Genomic DNA, 22,233 nt, shown 5'->3' on the forward strand with positions numbered 1-22,233 from the left:
ATAAATAATCAATATTATTTGTATATTTGAAAATATGTTATCGATATACAATATTTTATGTTATTATAATTTAATAAGAAATGCTGGAGTTGATTGAGAGATTATTTCAAGATTTATTGAATGATTTATTTAATAGCATGAGAAATTAAATATTGTTTAGTACAATTTCAATATATGAAGTGTCAAATCATGTTTTACTACAATTTCAAAATATTGAAGTGTTAGATCATTACATATTCTTTTTAACTGGTAAAGAATTTCAAGGAGAATGATAAAAATTATTAAAAAAATGCCAATAATAAGTTAGACACAAATTACGTGAGAATTTAATGTCATGAAAATAAATGTGGATAAAAACTAATGTAACAACAACAACGATAACAACATCAAGCCTTTATCCACTATGTGGGTCGGCTACATGAATCTTTTTTTCTCCATTGTGTCCTATTAAAGGTCAAGTTCTCGTTAAAATTATAAAAAAGACATTCCTAATATTTTTAACCAAGTCTTTATAGTCTACCTCTACCTCTAATATAAGTCAAATCTAATATCTTTACTTTCCTAACCGGGTCATTGGAAGGCCGCCGTTTTATGTGACCAAATCATCTAAGGCGACTCTCTCTAATCTTATCTTCTACAAGCTACTCCAAACTTTTCACATATATACTCATATTTCGTATTCTATCTCTAAGGTAAAGCCACTCATCCACCTAAGCATCCTCGTCTCTGCCACACTTAACTTAGTATTATGCTTCTCTTTTAATAGCCAACATTCAGGCACTATAAAGTATTGCAGCCTCACTACCATCTATATAGAATTTTCCCTTCAGTTTGAGGGGTACTTTTCTATCACACAATAAACCCAATATATTCCTCCACTTCAACCATCCAACTTGAATTCTGCTGATAATATCCCCATCTATTTTACCATCACTCTGAACAATAGATCCAAGATATCTAAAACGTGTACTCTTATTAATGACTTGATCGCCCAAAGTCACAATCCCCTCACTAGGTCTATACTACTAAAATTACACTCTTATAATTCCGTTTTAGATCTACAACAACAAACAACAACATCAAGCCTTTATCCCACTACGTGGGGTCGGCTACATGAATTCTTTTCTCCAAATATTACTTAGGGGCAAATGTTAGATCTACTCAACGAAAATCTTTAGTCTCTAATGTTGACCTCCATAATTCAAGTTTACACTCTAGTCTTATCAACAAGAAGAATATCATAAGCAAAAAGCATACACCAAGGTACATCCTCTTGCAAATGTCCAGTGAGAACATCCATGACTAAAGCAAAAAGATATGGGCTTAAGGCTGATCCTTGATGTAACCCAACCGAAATAGGGAAATACTTAGTCAATCCATCTTGTGTTTGAACACAAGTAATAGCTCCTGCATACATATCTTTAATGATTTGAATATAAGCATTATTGACTCCTTTCTTTTCAAGAACTCTCCATAGCACTTCTTTTGGTACTTTATCATATGCTTTTTCTAAATCAATAAATATCATATGTATATCATCCTTATTTTCTCTATATTTCTCCATCAAACCTCTTAATAAATGTATGGCTTCCATAGTCGACCTACCCGGTATGAATCCAAATTGATTTTGAGAAACATTAGTATCACGCCGCAACCTATGCTTCATAACTCGCTCCCATATTTTTAAAGTATGACACATTAACTATAAATAATAATATTATAGAATATTGAAAGCATAATTTCATAAAATTTATAATTTTTTATAAAATAAAATAATGAAAGGCAAGAAGTAGATGATAAATAAGCAGGAACAATCATAGCCTCAATATGTTAGATGTAGACGATTTATGAAAATAATCCTAAAAAGAAAGTGAAATATTTGTTATGGGAAAAAAATTATAGAATAAAGTAGTACATGAATTTGTTTAAATATATCCAATGCTAAAAAGATGCATATATAAATTATAGAGGAGATAACTAATTTGATACAAAAATAATAATTTGAAACCATCTAGATAAACAAGGCCGAAAATTAGCTTCTCATCACATAAAGAATAGAGAAAGCAAAAGTAAGAGATTGCTTCAAGAGGAAAACAAGATTGAATTGAAAATTTCTAATTTGAACAAAAGAAATATTTGATTTAATGTAAACTCATCGTAGATAATAAAATATACAAAAGCTATTAAAATAGATAAATTCATTACCTAATCTTTGAAGACGAAAGAGTAGAGAGCCTGAAACAAAATGCAAACCACAAAGATATAAGGGAAAACTGGTGAGAATAGTTTAAACAATTATATATGATGGAGAGGGAAGAAACTGAAGATGTATTTTGGTATACAGAGCAGATTTTTTTGCGCTGTGTTTCATTTTTTGTATATGTAGATACATGTGGTTTGAACAAATAATATAGCATCGCATAGCATTTATCAACAAACAAAATTACACTAAATAAATAATAAAAATAGATTCATGATAATAGAGAGAATAGTACATTTAACAACAAGATGATTCAATTGAGCTCAATGAATCAATATACATGAACTTGACTACAAGTATGGAACTCGACCACATATAGTACTCTTCCCGAAAATGAATTAATGAAATTCATTTTATGAACCGCTTGCATGAACTATTAGTTCGTTATATGGAACTATTTAATAATTGATTGGTTTTAGTATAAACATCAACGATTTAAGTGAATAATGACTTTTGGGGCTGTCACTATCGTGTGGTACAAACGACATGATGCAAACCAATCCAAATATTTCCATAAATAAGTATATAGTCCCATCATATCATTCTATTTAGTTTGCTCAATGATTTAGCCTTGAGCAAAACATCAAACAGTGGAGGTAAATGCCTATTTTTTACACAGTGCAAGCATAATTACCCTCTTTTAGATAAGTATTAGTTCTATATACCCTCGGTTAGAATCCCTTACCCGATATGTTATATCAAAGATATTAAATTATATATATATAAATATTAAATACAATATTTAGTTCTATTGCTTCAGACGTCTTTGAACCATAAGATTAACAACTGGAGGTAAAGGAAAGAATTCTGCCACTCGTTGAAAATATCAGAAATTTGAAGCAATGCGCCAATGATGAAAATCCATTATATAGAATTCATAAATTTCATTTGTTTCACTTTTGCCAACTGCACCAAGGTGTCCAAATCCTAACAGGATAAAGGCTAATGTAATACCTTCCTTTTTAAGAAATGTAGAGTAAGTTTATATGTGAGATTGTAAGAGTTCAAAACATGTCATAGAAAAAACAAACAAAGATAATCAATTTTTTTTTTTAATAAAAATAAAAAATCGCTTTCGAATGGCCTCAAACAATCCAATAAATATTTGTTTTTGTATTTAGATCAACCATGCATCAGTTTTGAGTGCTCAGTTAGCTAGAAAACCAGATTAGCAGATAATATAAAGTTTGAATATCAATTAAATTACTCCAGTATGTTTTTCAAATATCTACTCTTACTTTTAAACTCTAAATATAAATACATGGCACGCATAACATGAAACCAAACTATGGTACAAGTACAACAAATATGATGCCTGTATCATGCAGAAATGAATTAGATTCAAAGAAGCAGTAAAATTTAAAAATTTTGCCCCAAAAGGGAAGGAAGCTGCAGAAAATGCAAGACCATACAAGTATACACAGCGGATAGTTTCTCAAATATCTACATAAATGTGCTCAACATTTTATTTATATAGAAGTTTTTGTATCTGACAAGATTACTACCATCTTCTTTAAAAACACAAGCTTACATGTTTCAGGGGTAATGTGCCTTCTCATGCAATCACACATCATAATATCATTTTCCAACATAAGTATCCATTAGCACTAAAGTTTTACCTAACTTTAGCATTAGGTAAACTATAACTTTAGTGTTAGGTAAACTATAACTTTAGCTTCAGGTAAACTATAACTTTAGTGTTACATAACTTTAATTAAAAAATGAGCTTACGCTAAACTATAACTAAATACTTTTCTTAGTTTGATGTCAACTTACATTAATTTACTCTTTTTCATCAGTTTAACTGCTCAATTATAGAGGAATTAAGTTAATGTGTCATACTTTAAAACTATGGAAGCGAGTTATGGAGCATAGGTTGTGACGTGAAACTAATGTTTCTCAAAATCAATTTGGATTCATGCCGGATAAGTCGACTATGGAAGCTATACATTTATTAAGAGGTTTGATGGAGAAATATAGAGAAAAAATGAGGATCTACATATGATATTTATTGATTTAGAAAAAAGCATATGATAAAGTTCCAAGAGAAGTCCTATGAAGAGTTCTTGAAAAGAAAGGAGTTAATAACGCTTATATTCAAATCATTAAAGAGATGTATGCCGGAGCTATCACTTATGTTCAAACACAAGGTGGTTTGGCCAAGTATTTCCCTATTTCGGTTGGGTTACACCAAGGATCAGCCTTATGCCCATATCTTTTTGCTTAGTCATGGATGTTCTCACTAGACATTTGCAAGAGGATGTACCTTGGTAATTTTATAGTATGGACTATGAAAATTACCACCCATCCCTTTTTATTATATAAGCGATTATGAGGAAAATCTTAGAAGGCAATTTTTATATTAGATATGATACTACCAATAGAGTTTGCCCTAAATGAAGATTTTATGGCCTAAAATTACCACACCTTCTTTTTCAAGGAATAATGGTTGAATACTCACAAAATCCTGATTGCATAATGTTAATGGTATATTCCCCTATTACCAACTATATATTTAGGATATTTGAGGAATATGAAGCATGAGGTGATGAATGAAGTCTATTGTAATCAACAAAAGAATATAATTATTTTGTCAGACAATTTTAAGAAACATAATTCAAACAAAAAAATATTCACTTCTAAAGATGAACTTAATAAACGATTTACGTCGTAAAATTAACTACCTAAATTTGAAGCCGAAATAGTGTCCACATTCACAAATTCGCTGAAGTAGAAATAGCAGAGATCCAAAAACGAAACCCAAATCACAGAAGCGCTAAAGGGAGAACATGTGAGAATAATTTTACCAATTATATAAGGGAGAAAGAGAACATGCGACAGTCATCTTACGGGCACCGAACGGTCGAAGGTGGAAACGTTTCGACGGTTTAATAAATCTTTATGCATCCAAATAGTGAAAAAACGTTGAAGAATTACAGGAGACCGAATTAATTGGAGAATGGATCCTGAAACATTTAAAAAGTTGAAAACACGAAAATAAAATTGCGGGTGATTAAATGCCGGGAGAAACTAACGTTAAAGAAATTTAGGCCAAGAAACCTACCGGAGGAGATGACGACGAGCGGAGGCAGTTAGACGTTGAAGAATTTCAGAAGACCGAATTAATTGGAGAAAATATCCTGAAACATTTAGGAAGTAGAAACACTTTAATAAAAATACGGGTGATTAATTGCTGGGAAGAACAAACATGAAGCAGTTTAAGAGACTGAAACATTTGGAGAGAAACCTACCATACGGAGAGTGGAGTCAGCTAGGGCAAGCAGAAGAGTATGGAGGATGGGTCGAAGATGAAGAGGCAAAGGCGATATTAGGATAGGTTTAGACTTGCATGAATAGCTTTGAATTAATAAAACATTCATAAGAATTAATAAGTGAAACGGAAATTAGGGATGGTAAAACGTGCAGAAAATTTAAAATTTATTTAGAATAGTTTCGGAGCAATTTGAAACTACTATCTTAAGTTAAATAGCTTTGAATTAATAAAACATTTATAAGAATTAATAAATTAAATAAGTGAAACGGAACTTAGGGAATCTCGAGGGATGGTAAATTAAATGAGCTTCATATATATAAAGAGAAATTTGTTGACTTGTTAATTATTTATAATAGAATTGAAAGCTAAGATAATTTAAGAAATAATTTTCTGATATAATATGCAAAATTAAATTTGTATTAAAAATGAGAATTTTTTCTTATGAAAATAAAAGTGATGGATACTCTATATTATTGAGATATGTGAGAAACATGTGTAATATTGACATCATTTATGAAAATGAGCAAGACACTTAAATTTACTTATTTTATCTTTTGGTATGTCGATACATTACTCATATTAAGATTGAAATCCTGCAATGATTTTCAATGGCACCTACATATCTCCCTATTTGAGAATAAGAAGATGCCTTCTCCAATGCATGATTGCATCTCCCTATGTACTTTCCAACAAAGTTGTATCTCATCTCATAACATTCAGATTGTTGGGACAAGTTGAGATGGCCCGACATAGCCGAAATCAAAGAACTATAGTAGTGGTGATGAGACATGTCAATCCGAAGACTTTTTTTATGAAAACATAAGGCTTGTGATATACATGAAAAATAGAATGAAAAAAATTTATTAGAGATTAAATTTGGACGGACTATTTACAGTACAATAACAAATCATTTGCCACAGACGTAGGATGTGTTAAGAAGAGTTTTCACTCAATTTGAATTAGAACGTTTCATCTATGAACTCAATACACACACACAGATATATATATATATTAAAATTTATTTTTTTTCTTAATAGTTTAACATAATAATATGTATTTTTTTTTAGTTATAATATGTAACTTCAATTATAATTTCTACTATCTTACGTCATTTAATTATGAGTAATGACATAGGAATTATAAGCGATAACTTAAAATTAAATTATAATAAATTGTAAATATTAAATTCAAATTTAAAGTACTGCTTTACAACTTTAACGTTATTTTATAAAGCAAATAACATGAAGCATAACCAATAATTTTTTGAGTTTCTAAGCAATAAATTTTATAAGGCATCAAATGAATATATAAGAAGTCAATGCGTCAAATAACAAGATAGGAAATGGAAACAAATTATAAGAAAAGCTTGCATTCCATATGAAGGTTAAAGCAAAGGCATTAAATAAATCTATAGAAGACAAAGCGTCCAATAAAAGCAGTGGAGAAGAACCAAGATATAATAAGAGTAATATTAATAAGACTAGTATAAATACTCGTGCGTAAAGTGCACGTAGCTAAAAATGAATATAGATTAATGTAGTCATGCCATCAAATAAGCAAATAAAAGATGTACTAATCTCATCAAAATTTTCAATGACGAGCAATAAGTGAAAATTAAGGTTTTGAAAACCGGACGAGACAACGAGCCGGAAGAAGGAGAGGTTCTCGGTACGACCGGTCGGACCGGTCAAACCGGATGACGTAATAAATAACAATATTATTAAAAATTATAAAATAAATGAGAAATTTTCCACTAATACCTTCACTCAAAATTTCATTTTCATATCAAACTAATCAAAAAACCTAAATGTGACATCACTTAAGTTTATAAAATATAAACAATTAAAACTATGAAGCTAACACAATGCTCTAATGTTCCATTTTCAAACCTCATACATAAGCAATATATTTTAAACTAAATGCAAATAAACATAATAACATATGTAATCAAACATTTACCCCTTCCTCCCTATTACCCTTGCATCAAAGTGAACTGTAACTTAGCAAATATAGAATAGCGTTTAAAATAAATAGTTATTATTAAAGCAGTTTCACCATTTCAAGTTACTATAATAAAAACCTTTCGTATGTTGATATATACAGTAGCTAAAGCAGCAATGATATGAGTAAGAGAGAAGAAGCAGAGAAAAACAGAGACTACTGTATTCGAAACTTCATGGATAAAAATAACTATATATATATATAAGCAGAGAACAGAAATTACAAAAATACCAAACGGTTTGTTTAAAAAGCTGTTGTTTAGATTAAATCAAGGGGAAAGTGAATCATGAGATTCATGACCACTTGAAGAGAACGGCTGTACAACAGAGAAGTGGAGATTAAACTTGAAATGGTGAAACAGCTTTAATAGTTATATATATATATATACAAAGGAGCACATACCTAGAAGCTGTTGAGCAGTCGCGGGTTTCGTTAAGCTTCAATTGATGGAGCCCCGACAATGGAGCCACTGACCTCATCTCCTCCATTGCTGATCCCGCGGAACCCTCTGCATCCTTAGCAAAAAAATTGCAATTTTTTCATCAAACAAACATCCCAAAGGCCTTGAACTCAAACAGAAAGAAAAAAAACTTTCAAGACAAAACCTAAAAATTTAGGGTTTCTAAAAAACTTACATCCCACAATTTTTAAGAAGAGAGAAGTGGGGATTGAGATGCGAGAGAGGAATTCTATATTCGTTTCATTTCGTTAGAGAGATAAGCTCGTGGACATCGCCAACAAAGAGTACGTCGAGAGGTTGGGTCAGGTGACCGGAGGCGGAAAATAAGTTCGGACATCCAATAAAAATTTGCCGCGTCACCTTGCGCTTTTTGACTTGCGCTTTAGTTGCGCTTTGGTTGAGCTTTAGTTGCGCTTTAGTTGCGCTTTGGTTGCGCTTTAGTTGCGCTTTTTGACTTGCGCTTTAGTTGCGCTATACCTGCGCTATACCTGCGCTTTACTTGCGCTAATTTTAAAATAATATTTTATTAATATCCGGACCTATCTCTGCGTTCGGTCACCTGACCCAATAATTTGCCCATAATTGAAAGGGGACTACTCGGATATTCACGCGAACGAAGTGGATACGGAGGGGAATAGGAACCGATGCTCAAAGCGTGTTATTTGAACCGGGCGGGGTTCTTTAAAGTCTGCCCCGGTTTTCGGTTACCGGTCCAACTGCCATTTTATTTGGTTTTTGCTGGTTTTATTCAAGAGCTGTTCTAAGAGAGAACCGAATCGGCCGACCAACTGGTTCACAGCCTAAAAAAAACCTGAAAGTTGAAAGAAAGATCCTGAAATTCGAAAGAAATCTCACAAGCAGTTATTATCCTATCCTTGGGTGTGATAGCTATTTGCACTCAACGAATGCTGGGGTGTAATCGTTATTTGAACTCATTGAGATGATAGCATCAACAAAGATGGTGAGGCTTCTTGAAAGATGTGGCACCTAGTTTATGAATAAATAAGTTGACACAATAAAATTGGTAAATATTATTTAAACCAAAAACTTTTTGCAATAATTCAAACAAAAATCTAGTTATCACAATTTGAAATTAGATTGAAAAAGTTGTAATCAAAATTAAAAAAAAAAACTAAAAACTAAAACAAAGATCTCAAAATGAAATTGAAAAAGAAGCATGGTTTAAAATTGCGCAATAAGAGGCGCGCCTCAGCGCAATTTAGCCCATTTAAGCCTCAAAGCCTACGTAATGAGTTCAGGATTTGAGGTGTACGCCTCAAGTTCACTGAGACGAGCCTCTGAAGCTCGCCTCAAGGCGCACCTCGCCTCATGGTTGAGAGGCGTCCGCCTCTAAAAATAAAAAAAAAAAAAAACTAACCTAATATATATTTGTTTAGTTCGGACCCCCCAACCCACGCACGGTCTTCCGTCATTTCCCGAAAACAGCTTTTCTCCCATTTTCTTCGAGCGACCTTTTTCCCTCCTCATTCGACGTCGGCTTCCTTCCACCGTGAGTTGCTCTTTACCTATTGCTTGGAGTTATCTTCTACCGTGAGTTAGGTTGGAGTCTCCTTTGACCAACCGCTAAAAGCTCTTCTTCTTCGTGGTTCAATCTATCACCTTATTTTGAAATACAATATCAATATGTTCTGCCATAAGGACCTCCATAATCTGCTGAGTAAGATTTCATAATCAGTCTGTCTGCTCCGTACCGCTTGGTATCGCTCGATATCGCTAGGTACATGCTCGGTACCACTCGATATAATAATGTTCGGTACCGAGCAGGTGCATGCACGGTACCGAGCAGGTGCATGCACGGTACCGAGCAGGTGCATGCACGGTACCGAGCAGGTGCATGCACGATACCGAGCAGTACATGGTATCGATAGGTACATGCTCGATACTACTAGGTACATGCTCGATACCGCTCGATACATGCTTGGTACCGCTCGGTATCTTTTCATACAAACAACTTATGAACTTTAAAAACAAGCAGAACTTCAAAATTACTCTTATAATAAAAATTTGTTTCGAGGGCGCTGACCCCAGAAACCCTCGCCAGGGGGCAGCGCCCCCTTGGACCCCCGATAGACCGGTATATTATTGTATTCATCATCTTTAGTAATAGTTATTAGTGTTAGTCTGCTTCTTCATGAGTGCATACTTTGTATAAATTTTCTTAATGTAGAATAAGTGAAGCATTATGTTTAAGGATTCGATATATTGCACTAATATATTCTTCTCATAAAGGATAGTTACAAGTAAGGATAAAGTTGCATCATGTCATACAAAAGATATAGCATAGAAACATAGCACTTAGGTGGATGTAGGGGGAAGTGATAAAATATATATCTATTTAAAATGCAATCATTATGATAAAATTATAAAGGGCGGTGTGACTAGAATGAAGAATCGCCTTCAGGATCTCACAAGAATGTTGCTTCATGCTCTAAAGTCTCTGATACTGTAAGAGATGAGATAAAGTCATACATGAATAAGTCTACTACGTCAAAACATCTTGCACAAAAGCATTTTGAGGATAGAGTTAATATTGGCTCTTACTACGGGAATGAGTGCAGCGTTAGAGATTCATCTTCTTCAATGAAGCCCATTTTATCTAGGGGTGCTAGAGGGTCTATGAATCATTATTTGGTGGACACATCAGAGGATAGACCTCCTACTACACAGAAGATGGCCTCAAAATAATTAAGAGAGGCACTGAGAAGAGTGTATAAGGATATAGGTAGATTCTTCTACGAAAATATAATTCCATTTAATGTTACAACATCACCTGCCTATTACAACATGATCTGTTCAGTTGGAACATTTGGGAGAGGGTTCAAACCTCCAATCATATATGATTTGGGAATATGGATTCTGAAGGAGGATTTGTAAAGCACTGATAAAAGCATCAAAGAAATTAAGAGGACTTAGGCCCAAACAAGAGTAACAATTATGTTAGATGGGTGATCTGATATTAAATATAGAAGTCTGATCAACATTCTCATTAATAATCTTTATGGTGCTGTATTTTTTAAGATCATTTGAAGCATCTGATTAGGTCAAAAATGTTATGTTCATATTTGAATTATTATATAGCATTATTGAGGAGGTTAGAAAACATTTGGTTGTATAAGTTATGACAGATAAAACAAGTGCTTACAAGGCTACAGGTAACAAACTTATGGAGAAGAGGAAATATTTTTACTAGAATGTGTTGCATATTGTATAGATCTGATTCTTTAAAAGCTTAGGAAGCTACCTCAATATAAGAATGCACTTAGTAAAGCAAAAAAACAAAAAACCAAGTTTATTTTACAACCACTCTTACATTTTAGCTCTTACGAGAAAATTTTTAAAGAAAGAAATACCAAGATCAGTAGCAACAAGATTTGTCACTGGTTACTTGAACTTAGAGAGCATGTTGGATGTTAGACAATCTTTAGAGGCTATGTTCATAGTGGTTGAGTTGTGCTTGGGTGAAGAAAGCTGAGGGAAAAGAGATTAGAAAAATTATTTTAAATGAAAGATTTTGGCAAAGTATCATATATGCTTAGATCTGATTTTTGAGAAGCTTGGGGAGCTAACTCAACATAAGAATGCACTTAGTAAAGAAAAAAAAAATAATCAAGTTTATTTACAATCACTATTGAGTTATAGCTCTTATGAGAAAATTTTCAAAGAAAGAAATTCTAAGGCTAACAACAATAAGATTTGTCATTGCTTACTTGACCTTAGAGAGCATGCTGGGTGCTAGACAACCTTTAGAGCCTATGTTCACATCTGCACAGTGGTTGAGTTGTGCTTGGGCAAAAAAGGCTGAGTGAAAAGAGATTAGAAAAATTATTTTAAATGATAGATTTTGACAAAATATCTTATATGTCATTACAACCACTAAACATTTGGTTCAAGCTTTAAGGATGATGGATGTGAGAAGAAGCCTACAATGAATTTCATATATAATGCCATGGATAAAGCCAAAGAAATAATTGCCTCCAACTTAGGAGGCGAAGAGGGTAGCTTTAGGGTAATTTGGAATATTATTGATGATAGGTGGGAGTTATAACTTCACTGGCACTTGCATGCAACTGGTTATTACCTAAACCCTTAGATCAATATGCAGAGAACAAATCTACAAACTCTGAAATAAAGTTGGGATTATATCATTGCATGGATTATCTAATAAGTGATGCAACTGAAAGATCAAATGCTGACATGCAATTGACACCTTTTAGGAACAAAGAACGCTTTTTTTATTACAACAAGCAAATAATACAATTGTCAAATGATCTCCAGGTAATTTATTTAATAATTTAAACATTTATTTAAAAGTTTATCTTTTTGCACTAATTAAAATCTCTTATATAAATATTAGTTGAGTGGTGGATTCAATTTAGCGATGGGACTTCAGAATTGTAGCATTTTGCTGTAAAAGTTTTGGGCTTGATATGCTCTTCATCTGGCTGTGAAAGAAATTAGAGTACCTACAACCAAGTACATACAAAGAGAAGAAATTGCTTGTCCACATTGAGGATAAATTCACTGGTATACATTATGTACAATAGGAGACTCAGAGATAAGAATTTGAAGAAAAAAGAATTAATGGATGATGAAGATCCTTTGTTTTGCGAGGATGTGGCATCTGATGATGAATAGTTTATACATGATAAAGTTGAAGTGATGTCATCTGAATTACAAGATGAAAATTTAAATATTGATTTCTTTGATGGTTTGAAAGCATCTACATCCACCACAACTCAAGAATAAATCAAAAAAGGTATATAAATAATATAGTTTTCTTAGACTTTTATTAATGTATTACACTATTATTTATTTTGAAATTGTTCAAAAATATTTAGAGAAGAGGAAGATAATTGATATTGAGGAAGGACCTTATTAGGAGACATTAGACCTTATAGGAGAGGAGAAAGGTGAGAGAGCAGTTCATCATAATGATGATTCAAATGAAGACCCCCTTAGTGATGACAGTATTGATGACTTATGAGTTCTTATGTGATATGTCATTGCTATTTATTTTTTGAATTATATGTTAATGAAAAGAATACAGTGATTTGTAAAAGATGGAGTTTGAGTTCAATTATATTTCATGTTGTCTTATTATTGAGATATTTTGATTTCACTTTATATCTTGTGCATTTTTATGTTTTATATATTATTTACTCATTAGTATATACAACACGATTTTTTGATTTTGAGGCTTACACCTCGCCTCATGAACGAAAAATGCCTTAATACCCGATTACGCAATTTTAAACATTGAAAATAAGTAATAAAAAGAAAGAAGAACCTGGAAGTTGAAACAAAGAACCTAAAATTCAAAAGAAATCTCGCAAGCAACTACTATCCTAAGCTAGTTGCTTGCACTCAACGAAAGTTGGGGTGTAATCACTGTTTACACCGATCATTAATATATATCCTTAAATGAATTTAAATTTATTAATTAATATTTTGTAAAGCGGTAGAATATCTTAAGATCTTTTTAACACGTTTCAAATTTTGTAAGAGCATGTTTAAATATGTTAATTAGTTCAAATTCACATTTAAATTTATTAATTAATTCAAATTCATTAATTAATAGTATTTAATGTGACAGATTATCTTAAAAGCCATTTGTGAATTATGTAATATTCATTACTATTCTCTTAATTAAATGTAATTGAGAGAATACAATAATAATAATAATAAGTAATATAAAAAATTTAATGCAATAAAATAAATAGTTGAATTCTATACTTTTAATGCAATAAAATAAACTGAAGAGCCGTTTAAATGTAATGCAATAAAATTCGTATATAAGTTTTTTTGTTATTAATAGGTTATTAATTCTGTTCATTTTGAACGAGAATTAATTTAAATTAATTATTACATATTTTTAAATTTATTAATTATTTATAATATAATTAAGGGACAAGATAATTTTATAAGAAATAAAATTTAATTTCCCTTATTCTTCTCAAGACCATTTTCTTCCAAATACCCTCATTCCCGATTGTTTTTATAATAGTAGTATAGATTTGATGAAGGGTTTTTAATATAAACTTAATGCAATTTTTATGCATTAAATGCAATATGAATTTAAATGTAATACATTAAATGCATTTAAGGGTATTTCGAAGAGTATGACATTTCAACTTCAGCTAGGAGTTCTGCAATTGGGAATATGGAGTTTCTCAATTAAATGCATGATAGCAACTAAGAATAAGAATGATTGAAAAATTATAATAGCGCCAAATAGACGGTCAAATTTAGTTTGAAAGGAATAGCAATATATGGCTAGGATTTTATTTTAGAGAAATCTCAAGTCACTTTTATATAGACTAGTTTTATTGCACGTGCATTAAATGCACGTGAATAAAAAATTACAAATAAAAAATTATATTAAAAATATTTTAATTATATTGTTTCCATAAGGAACTATCATTTATCTAAGCATACGAGAAGATTTTCACATTCCCTAGTTTAGGGGTGATGCAAACTATAATAAAGGTTTCAATATATTTTAATGTTTTCTCAAAATGTAAATTGTGTATTACCATGCTTCCAAATAAAAATATAGGTCATATATAACAATAATTTAGCAATGAGATCCCATCCATATAGTTCCATAGACTTTCAATATTGCAAGTGATGTTAAGGTGAGTAGGAAAATATAAGAATCCAGCCTCTCATACCAACTGCTTTAGTGACATTACTTCAGATGCTTTCCAAAATATAAAAACAACGCAAATTGTGTTGTAAGGAAAAAATGCTTATTCTTCTATAACTTGGCGAATTCATCAAATGAAACATAAGATGTGTCAATTAAAAAATGAGATAACAGAATAAGAATTCCATAAAGATTTGTGGACCGTCGCTAGATTGAGTAGAACCATAAGCCTTTGACTGTCGATATTGAATTGAAGAATGCAAGTCAAATAGTTTCAATCAGACAAGAACAATTTTCTTTACTGACTTTCAATAAAAAATGTGAAGAAGCTTTGAATATTTAAATCACAACTGAGGAGATCTACATGGCGTACTTGCCGGGAAAGAAAGTTTTGAGAGATGAGAAATCATGATTTATAAGCTAAAGACACGTGGATGGATAAAGAATCACAATTGTCGGAATACCAACAATTTTAAGAGATGAAATGTCATGATTTAAAAGATACTGACACATGGATGGTTGAGATTTATTGTAGGAAGAATCAGAAGCCTCATTTTAATATTGATTATTATTGATGAATTCTCATGCATTTAACCGGACCTCTCTTTTTATTAATAGGGGAAAGTCTTAAATAAATATGTAATATTTAATTTGAGAGAGAACACAAAATTTAATTATTAAAGGCTAGGATTTATTTGAAAAATTAAAATGAACGATCATGATTTTATAGGGTAAAAACTCAAGTCACACTTATAATAGTAATATAAACTTATTAATTATTTATAATACAATGAAGGGACAAGATAAGTTTAGAAGAAATAAAATGGATGACCAAGATTTATTGTGGAAGAAAATTCAAGTAGTTTTTAAAATAATAGTATAGATTAGACATAACCATTTAGTTACAGTTGTAAGTGATTGTGCAATATTCAGTATAATCTTAAGTATTCATTACTCACATTAAGAAAAACAACAAATTAAAATTAAAGAACTTGAGTTATAAGTATGGTGCTTCAACTAAACAATGAAAAAGAATAAAAAAGTTGAACCAGTAAAACAAATCTTCTTCTAGTCAATAGCAGTTTTAAGAAACTTTGGCTATAAAGAAAGCTAGACCTAGAGGAAGCAACGTGCAAGTAAAGAGCATGCATGAAAAGTTGGGTTGTGCCTCATAATGGTCTGATATTAGTGTCCTGCAGCATAACAAAGTCAGACATTCAAAAAAAAAAAACAAGGTTCTAGCTAGTTGTGAGATTAAAATGATTAAATGATAATGCAATACCTCTTGAAGTTGCTTTGCGAGGGAAATTACTTCATAAAAATTTTTATCAGTTTACTAAAAAATAAATATGAAAATAATGTTAAGGAATGTATATCTAAGATAGCAATCCTAATTAAACAAGAGCATAAAGTAGATTAACAAGGTTTGATAATGAATGGACAGACTCAGTATAACAGAACAACCTTAATTTTGCCCAAAAAATATTCTGCAATTTCATATCTAAAGCAAATTATCAGAATAATGAAATGTAAACACACATTGGCCCCTATTTTCCTAGTTACCAGTATCAACTCCCAAATATCTGCATTATAACATAAGTCTTAAGCTAAATTTCAGGGTTGCAGTGAATCAAAATATTTTGCATAAATAAATGGGTTAATGAATGAATGCATATCAATAAATTGGTTATTGATCTCGGTAAAAAAAAGCAATCGAGTGAATGAAGGCAGCAAGATTTCAACTTTACACTTTGTATAGCCAACATGATTTATTCTAATCCTCAAAACCCAAGCAGAAGACACCCAAAATATATATGACATTCTGTCGAATAGATGGTGGGCAATTAACCTGGAGCGCTCTATTGTTTATGAGTAGCTTCCTAAGCCGGTTGATGGGCGTGGAATACTTCTTCTCGGTCAAGGACGAATTTATCTCCCATGCAGCTCTGGAAGGCGGAGATGATCGACTGGCCCCATGGAGGCCTCTCGACTCTCATAGACAAGGAGTCAATGGGACCGTCCCAGCTTTCAGATTCTTCAAATGGGTTGTGAGGATTTGGAATGTTGATTGATGAAAGCAAGGGAGTGGATTTGGATCCAAAAGCGATGAAATCAACTTAACAAAAAGAGTAGTTCCATGTAGAGAGGAAAAACCAAACAAAATTTGGATTTATATAAAATCTTTGTCGAAGAAGGAAGAAGGAAGAAGCGAAGAAGTTTCTTTAAGGACACTTTTAAAACTTCATTCACATGAAGCTCAGGAAGAACGAAGAAGGAGAAGACGCTACTTTAACGCCTCTTTCAAAACTCTCCATGCAAAAGCAAAGAATGAAACGAGAAGACCCTTAATAGCTATGGAGCGAAATTTGAAGCGTTTGGTGAGAGGGAGAAGATGAATTCGTCAGAGCGTTCGGCTGTGGCGTTCCCTTTCATTTTATGCCGTTCGGCTATTAAGACGAAACGATCGCCTGTGAAGAAACGCTCGCCCGTGAATGAAAATATTCATTCGCCGTACTTGGAAGCGGAAGCCGATCGGTAGGTCAGATGTGAGAGAGAAAATCTAAGGTTGAAATTGTCGGCTGTGGCCGAGGGTGAATAGGGAAACGCTCGGTAAATAAAAGTCTTAGTAAATAAAACATTTAATTTTTTTTTGTTTGAAAGTTTTTTGTGCTTATTCCATTTTTAAATAACAAATTTATTTCTCTTTATTGTTTGGTTCTTCAAATCAAGTTCTCAATAACTCCATTTGTTTCATTTTTCTGTTGTTTTGAGAAAGCTTTTTATATATACTTCTCTGTTAGAAAGTTCCATTTTCTGAACCAATATGACTTGGAGACGACTGAATCATTTTTTGAAGTATCTAATTCACTAGAGCCCCTGTAAAATTTATTCTATAAGTTTATTTGTTAAATATTCTTTTCTTTTTTTGTTAAGCAAGTTCGTTCTTTTATATGTATATATATATGACTTCAATTTCCTATATTTCTCATAAATTTTCATAGAATTAAATGATTGAGCCATATAGAAACCCAGGTCCGCATCATGCAAATTATAGAGGAAGAGAAATATATCAATTTGTTATGAATAAGTTTAGTAGTTTTGATTCTAGTGTATAGGCTTCCCATAGCTACCAACATATATTAATATGTGTGTAATGGAAAAAATAAGAGAAGAAGCATTAAAGAGAATATATTAATATTGAAAAAGAAGAAAAAAAAAAGGAAAATATATTAATAATTTGCAGTTGAATAAAGAAGAAGAAAAGTTATTGATGCAAGAACTGATAGGTAGCCGAACTATTATCTCTCAATGATACCCTTTGGTTTGGTATTTTATCGTTTAACAATAATGGTAACACAATTTTATCATTAATTTTATTTTAATGCCAAATCATTGATTTTTGTTAGGCTATGATTGAGCTTCTTAACGTTCCTCAACATGAAGAATAAATTACTGAGTATAACATTGACTCATATAAGACATAAATTTAATTTTCATTCTTTGCACAGAATTACATGTTTAAAAACAAACCAGCAAACTTTGGGTTCATACAAAATGATTGATGTTTATGATTTTTAATTGCATTCTTCTTTGCTTTTTGATGATCAATCGAAAATACTAATTCTGACACAAATTACAACTGCAGTAGTATTTTCTCATATAAGAATAGCATTAATTAAATACAACGAAGAAAGATAACTTAATTTTTAAGAGAATATAAGGAGAAGTTGAAATAAACACCTTAAATAAATAAGTTGGAGAAAAATAAAAAAATTCAATAATAATGCGGCAAACAAACCTATTATTCACCGGGCTAGAAGGTGCTTAAGCTTTGTTCCGGCTGGGCAAAATATAACCACTCTCAGGTATTAGTCATTTGAAATAAACTGTTAAATCAATCTAAATAGTTAGGATCAATTTTGAAGAAGACATAGATGTTCAAATAATTAATCCCCCAAAACAAATTCAGATATTCATCAATAAATGAATTTCTTTACTATTAATTATACAAAATTGAAAATTTATGAGAAATATAGGAAATTGAAGCCATATATATATATATATAAAAGAACGAACTTGCTTAACAAAAAAAGAAAAGAGTATTTAACAAATAAACTTATAGAAGAAATTTTACAGGGGCTCTAGTGAATTAGATACTTCAAAAAATGATTCAGTCGTCTCCAAGTCATATTGGTTCAGAAAATGGAACTTTCTAACAGAGAAGTATATATAAAAAGCTTTCTCAAAACAACAGAAAAATGAAACAAATGGAGTTATTGAGAATTTGATTTGAAGAACCAAACAATAAAGAGAAATAAATTTGTTATTTAAAAATGGAATAAGCACAAAAAACTTTCAAACAAAAAAAAATTAAATGTTTTATTTACTAAGACTTTTATTTACCGAGCGTTTCCCTATTCACCCTCGGCCACAGCCGACAATTTCAATCTTAGATTTTCTCTCTCACGTCTGACCTACCGATCGGCTTCCGCTTTCAAGTACGGTGAATGAATATTTTCATTCACGGGCGAGCGTTTCTTCACAGGAGAGCGTTTTGTCTTAATAGCCGAATGGCATAAAATGAAAGGGAACGCCACAGCCGAACGCTCCGACGAATTCATCTTCTCCCTCTCACCAAGCGCTTCAAATTTCGCTCCATAGCTATTAAGGGTCTTCTCGTTTCATTCTTTGCTTTTGCGTGGAGAGTTTTGAAAGAGGCGTTAAAGTAGCGTCTTCTCCTTCTTCATTCTTCCTGAGCTTCATGTGAATGAAGTTTTAAAAGTGTCCTTAAAGGAACTTCTTCGCTTCTTCCTTCTTCGATTTAACAAATAAACTTATAGAAGAAATTTTACAGGGGCTCTAGTGAATTAGATACTTCAAAAAATGATTCAGTCGTCTCCAAGTCATTGCCCAAAAATGTTTTTGAGTAAGAATTTTCAACCAACATGTATTCTTTGTAAAACCCCATCACTTGAGAACTTCTCAAAAAGATTAAAAGAATAGTTTCTACAAATCTCGTGATATTGAAAAACCTTCAATGGGACTTTTTCTTGCCAAGCAGAGGATGTGAGCACCCTTCAAAAAGATCAACCAAAGATATCTCAAGATCATCAATTGAGTACTTAATATACATCCCTGGGTGTCTCCTGTTCTCTATATGATATTTGAATCTTCCCAAAAAAGATCTGTAAGATGGTAACAACTTCTCTAATATTGAAATTCTTTGTTCTTCCATTAGTTGAGAATCCGGCATAGACCCATATTGATTGTGTTATGTGAACTTCCTCAAATGCAGCTTTGAATCTTTCACTGAGATAAGATTTTGAGACAGAAGACGAGAAGCATCCTCTTACATATAAGTCCTCATCCCTCCTGCAATACAGAACTCTCATCCATGTTGTTCACTAATAGCTACTTGCCAATTGCCAAAACTTAACTGTCAATTTCCTTGAATATTCACTTCATTCAACTTCGTTGATTCCTTCATCTTTTGAACAATCTAATGTAAATTGTTGGTTAAGAAGAATTGGGAAGGGAAAGCATCCTTGTATGTACCTGTGTTTTATTCTCAATATTGAGTTGGAGTATATATATTATCCAGATTAAATGGGAAGCAATAGGAGATTGGTTTATTGGCTATGACAACTACATATCAGGCAAAATGCCATCGGAGTTATTGTCGAGCAACCGAGTAGTTGTTGGTGGCCTTGAGTTAATCAACTAAATCAAAGTCTGGTTGTAATCCAAAATAAGACTGATATAGTTCATGACATACCTTGTAAGCACGTGAATAGTACCTCCACGAACAAGAATTTTGAGGGTTCTCTGAGAATAGAACTCTCAAACTCCGAAAAGATTTCTCGAATAGCTTTGGCAAGCCTGACAATGATCTTTACAACCAGTATGTTTATTGATTCCAAAGCTTTAGATTGGAATATGATGGCGATGTATGGAAGCAAATCCGTAAGGTCGCCATGGAGGCCAAGGGCCTTAAAGAGCTTCTCTGAAGAGCGATGACCAATGCTGATGGCCTTAACCAAACTTAGTAGTTGAACAGCCACGCTCTTCATCGATTCAAGAAAGAGGGTATCGTCTCCCAACTGGCAATAAAAAATTTAATCGCAAAGGTGGTGCTCGCTGGCGAATATGATCCCCATGGAAGCCCTAGCTACGTAAATCCATCGACGGATCTTGGACTCTAAAGTGTCCCATGTACTCGAACCCCTGGACATTGCAGATGCTAAGCCTTTTGATCCCAAATGGCTGAAATAGAGTTCCAAACAAACTTACGGATGCCACCACACACCTGAAAGCATTTGTGGTCATAGCTGATGAAGAACAAAGAAGGCGAATAAGTTCCCTCAGTTTCAAAACTCTCTTCAAGCGAATCCGAAGAATAAATGGGGAATAACGTCGAAGCTATAGGGAACCATTCAGCTACTCTCCTGAAATGCTCAGCTAGCTAGAGAATCGTTCGACTACACGAAATGCTGAGGGCATCTCCAACCGAAAAACTCATTTTACACTTCAAAATACAGTAAAATTCTAAAATGCAGTTAGTTGACTCCAATCGAACTTCATTTTCTAAATTTTTTTAATCATATATTTTTATTTATCAATTTTAAACCTATTATAATTTTAAAAATTGTTTCTTTTCTCGATATAAAAAAATTGTGATATTAATATGTTCTAAATAAGCAAATATATATTTAATACAATTAAAATTACATTAGAACACAAATAAAAACGAAAAAAAATACAATAGCAACTAAACATTAGAATTAGTATATTGATCCCACAAATGCTCAATTAGTGCATTTCGTAGTGCAGTGTGGGCATCTTTATTCCTGATTTGTTTATGACGAGCAATAAATTCTTGAAACTGAGTATTTTCATCCACCACTAATTTGACCTCTGGGGATGGCGCTTCTCTCGCAACTTGAATAGGTCAAGTGAGATTGCGTTCATCTTCGATTATCATGTTATGCAAAATTATACATGTAGTCATTATATCATGCAACACATCTTTGCTCCAAAAAAGAACTGGTCCAGCCACAATTGCAAAACGAGATTGAAGAGCTCCAGAAGCATGTTCCACGTCTTTTCTACATGCTTCCTGTTTCATTGCAAAATATTGTTTCTTTGGAGTACGTGGTTCCCGCATAGTTTGCATAATGGTGGCTCATTTCGGATATATATTATCAGCCAAATAATAACCCATGTTATATTCTTTTTCTTGAATGATGTAACGACAGGGAGGAGATATGCATTGAGTAAGATTAGAGAATAGGTGAGAAGATTCTAATATGTTTATATCATTATTTGTACCTGGCAAACCAAAGTAAGCATGCCATATCCAAAGATCATAATCTTCCACGCTAGAATAATTGTAGGCGATCCACTACGTCCCGCGTATTGCCCAGCCCACCCGGTAGGATAATTTTTTCACTTCCAATGCATACAATCTAAACTCCCCAACATCCCTGGAAAACCACGTTGTTCATTAATCTGAAGGAGTCTAGCCACATCATTGTTTGTTGGTGATCTTAAGTATTGCTCTGAAAATTTTT

The 22,233-nt window shown here is 32.4% G+C and overlaps 1 protein-coding gene across 23 annotated transcripts in view; it reads right to left on the reverse strand.

The window, feature by feature from the left end:
- The window catches only part of LOC110115605 (exocyst complex component EXO70B1-like), a 63,374-nt gene extending 42,515 nt beyond the window's left edge, over positions 1–20,859 (reverse strand). For 4 of the 23 annotated variants that reach the window (XR_003700016.1, XR_003700017.1, XR_003700018.1 and 1 more), the window contains exons 1-3: positions 8,171–8,322; positions 7,938–8,050; positions 2,206–2,235 (exon numbers count right to left, since the gene is read on the reverse strand). Coding sequence is in view for 2 of the 23 variants with exons in the window: in XM_028692944.1 (XP_028548777.1) it covers positions 7,968–8,050; positions 20,439–20,733 (378 nt within the window). In the remaining 21 variants the exon portion in view is untranslated. Of the gene's footprint in view, positions 1–1,684; positions 2,236–4,944; positions 5,227–5,324; positions 5,401–7,937; positions 8,051–8,170; positions 8,323–15,778; positions 15,856–16,511; positions 17,254–20,059; positions 20,219–20,438 lie in introns of those variants that run through there. The other 19 variants (XR_003700006.1, XR_003700004.1, XR_003700010.1 and 16 more) reach the window with 18 other exon arrangements.
- Between the last annotated feature and the right edge of the window lie 1,374 nt (positions 20,860–22,233).

This window comes from Dendrobium catenatum, unplaced genomic scaffold (genome assembly GCF_001605985.2).
Source record: "Dendrobium catenatum unplaced genomic scaffold, ASM160598v2 fragScaff_scaffold_199, whole genome shotgun sequence".
In the NCBI taxonomy this organism is placed as follows: Eukaryota; Viridiplantae; Streptophyta; class Magnoliopsida; order Asparagales; family Orchidaceae; genus Dendrobium; species Dendrobium catenatum.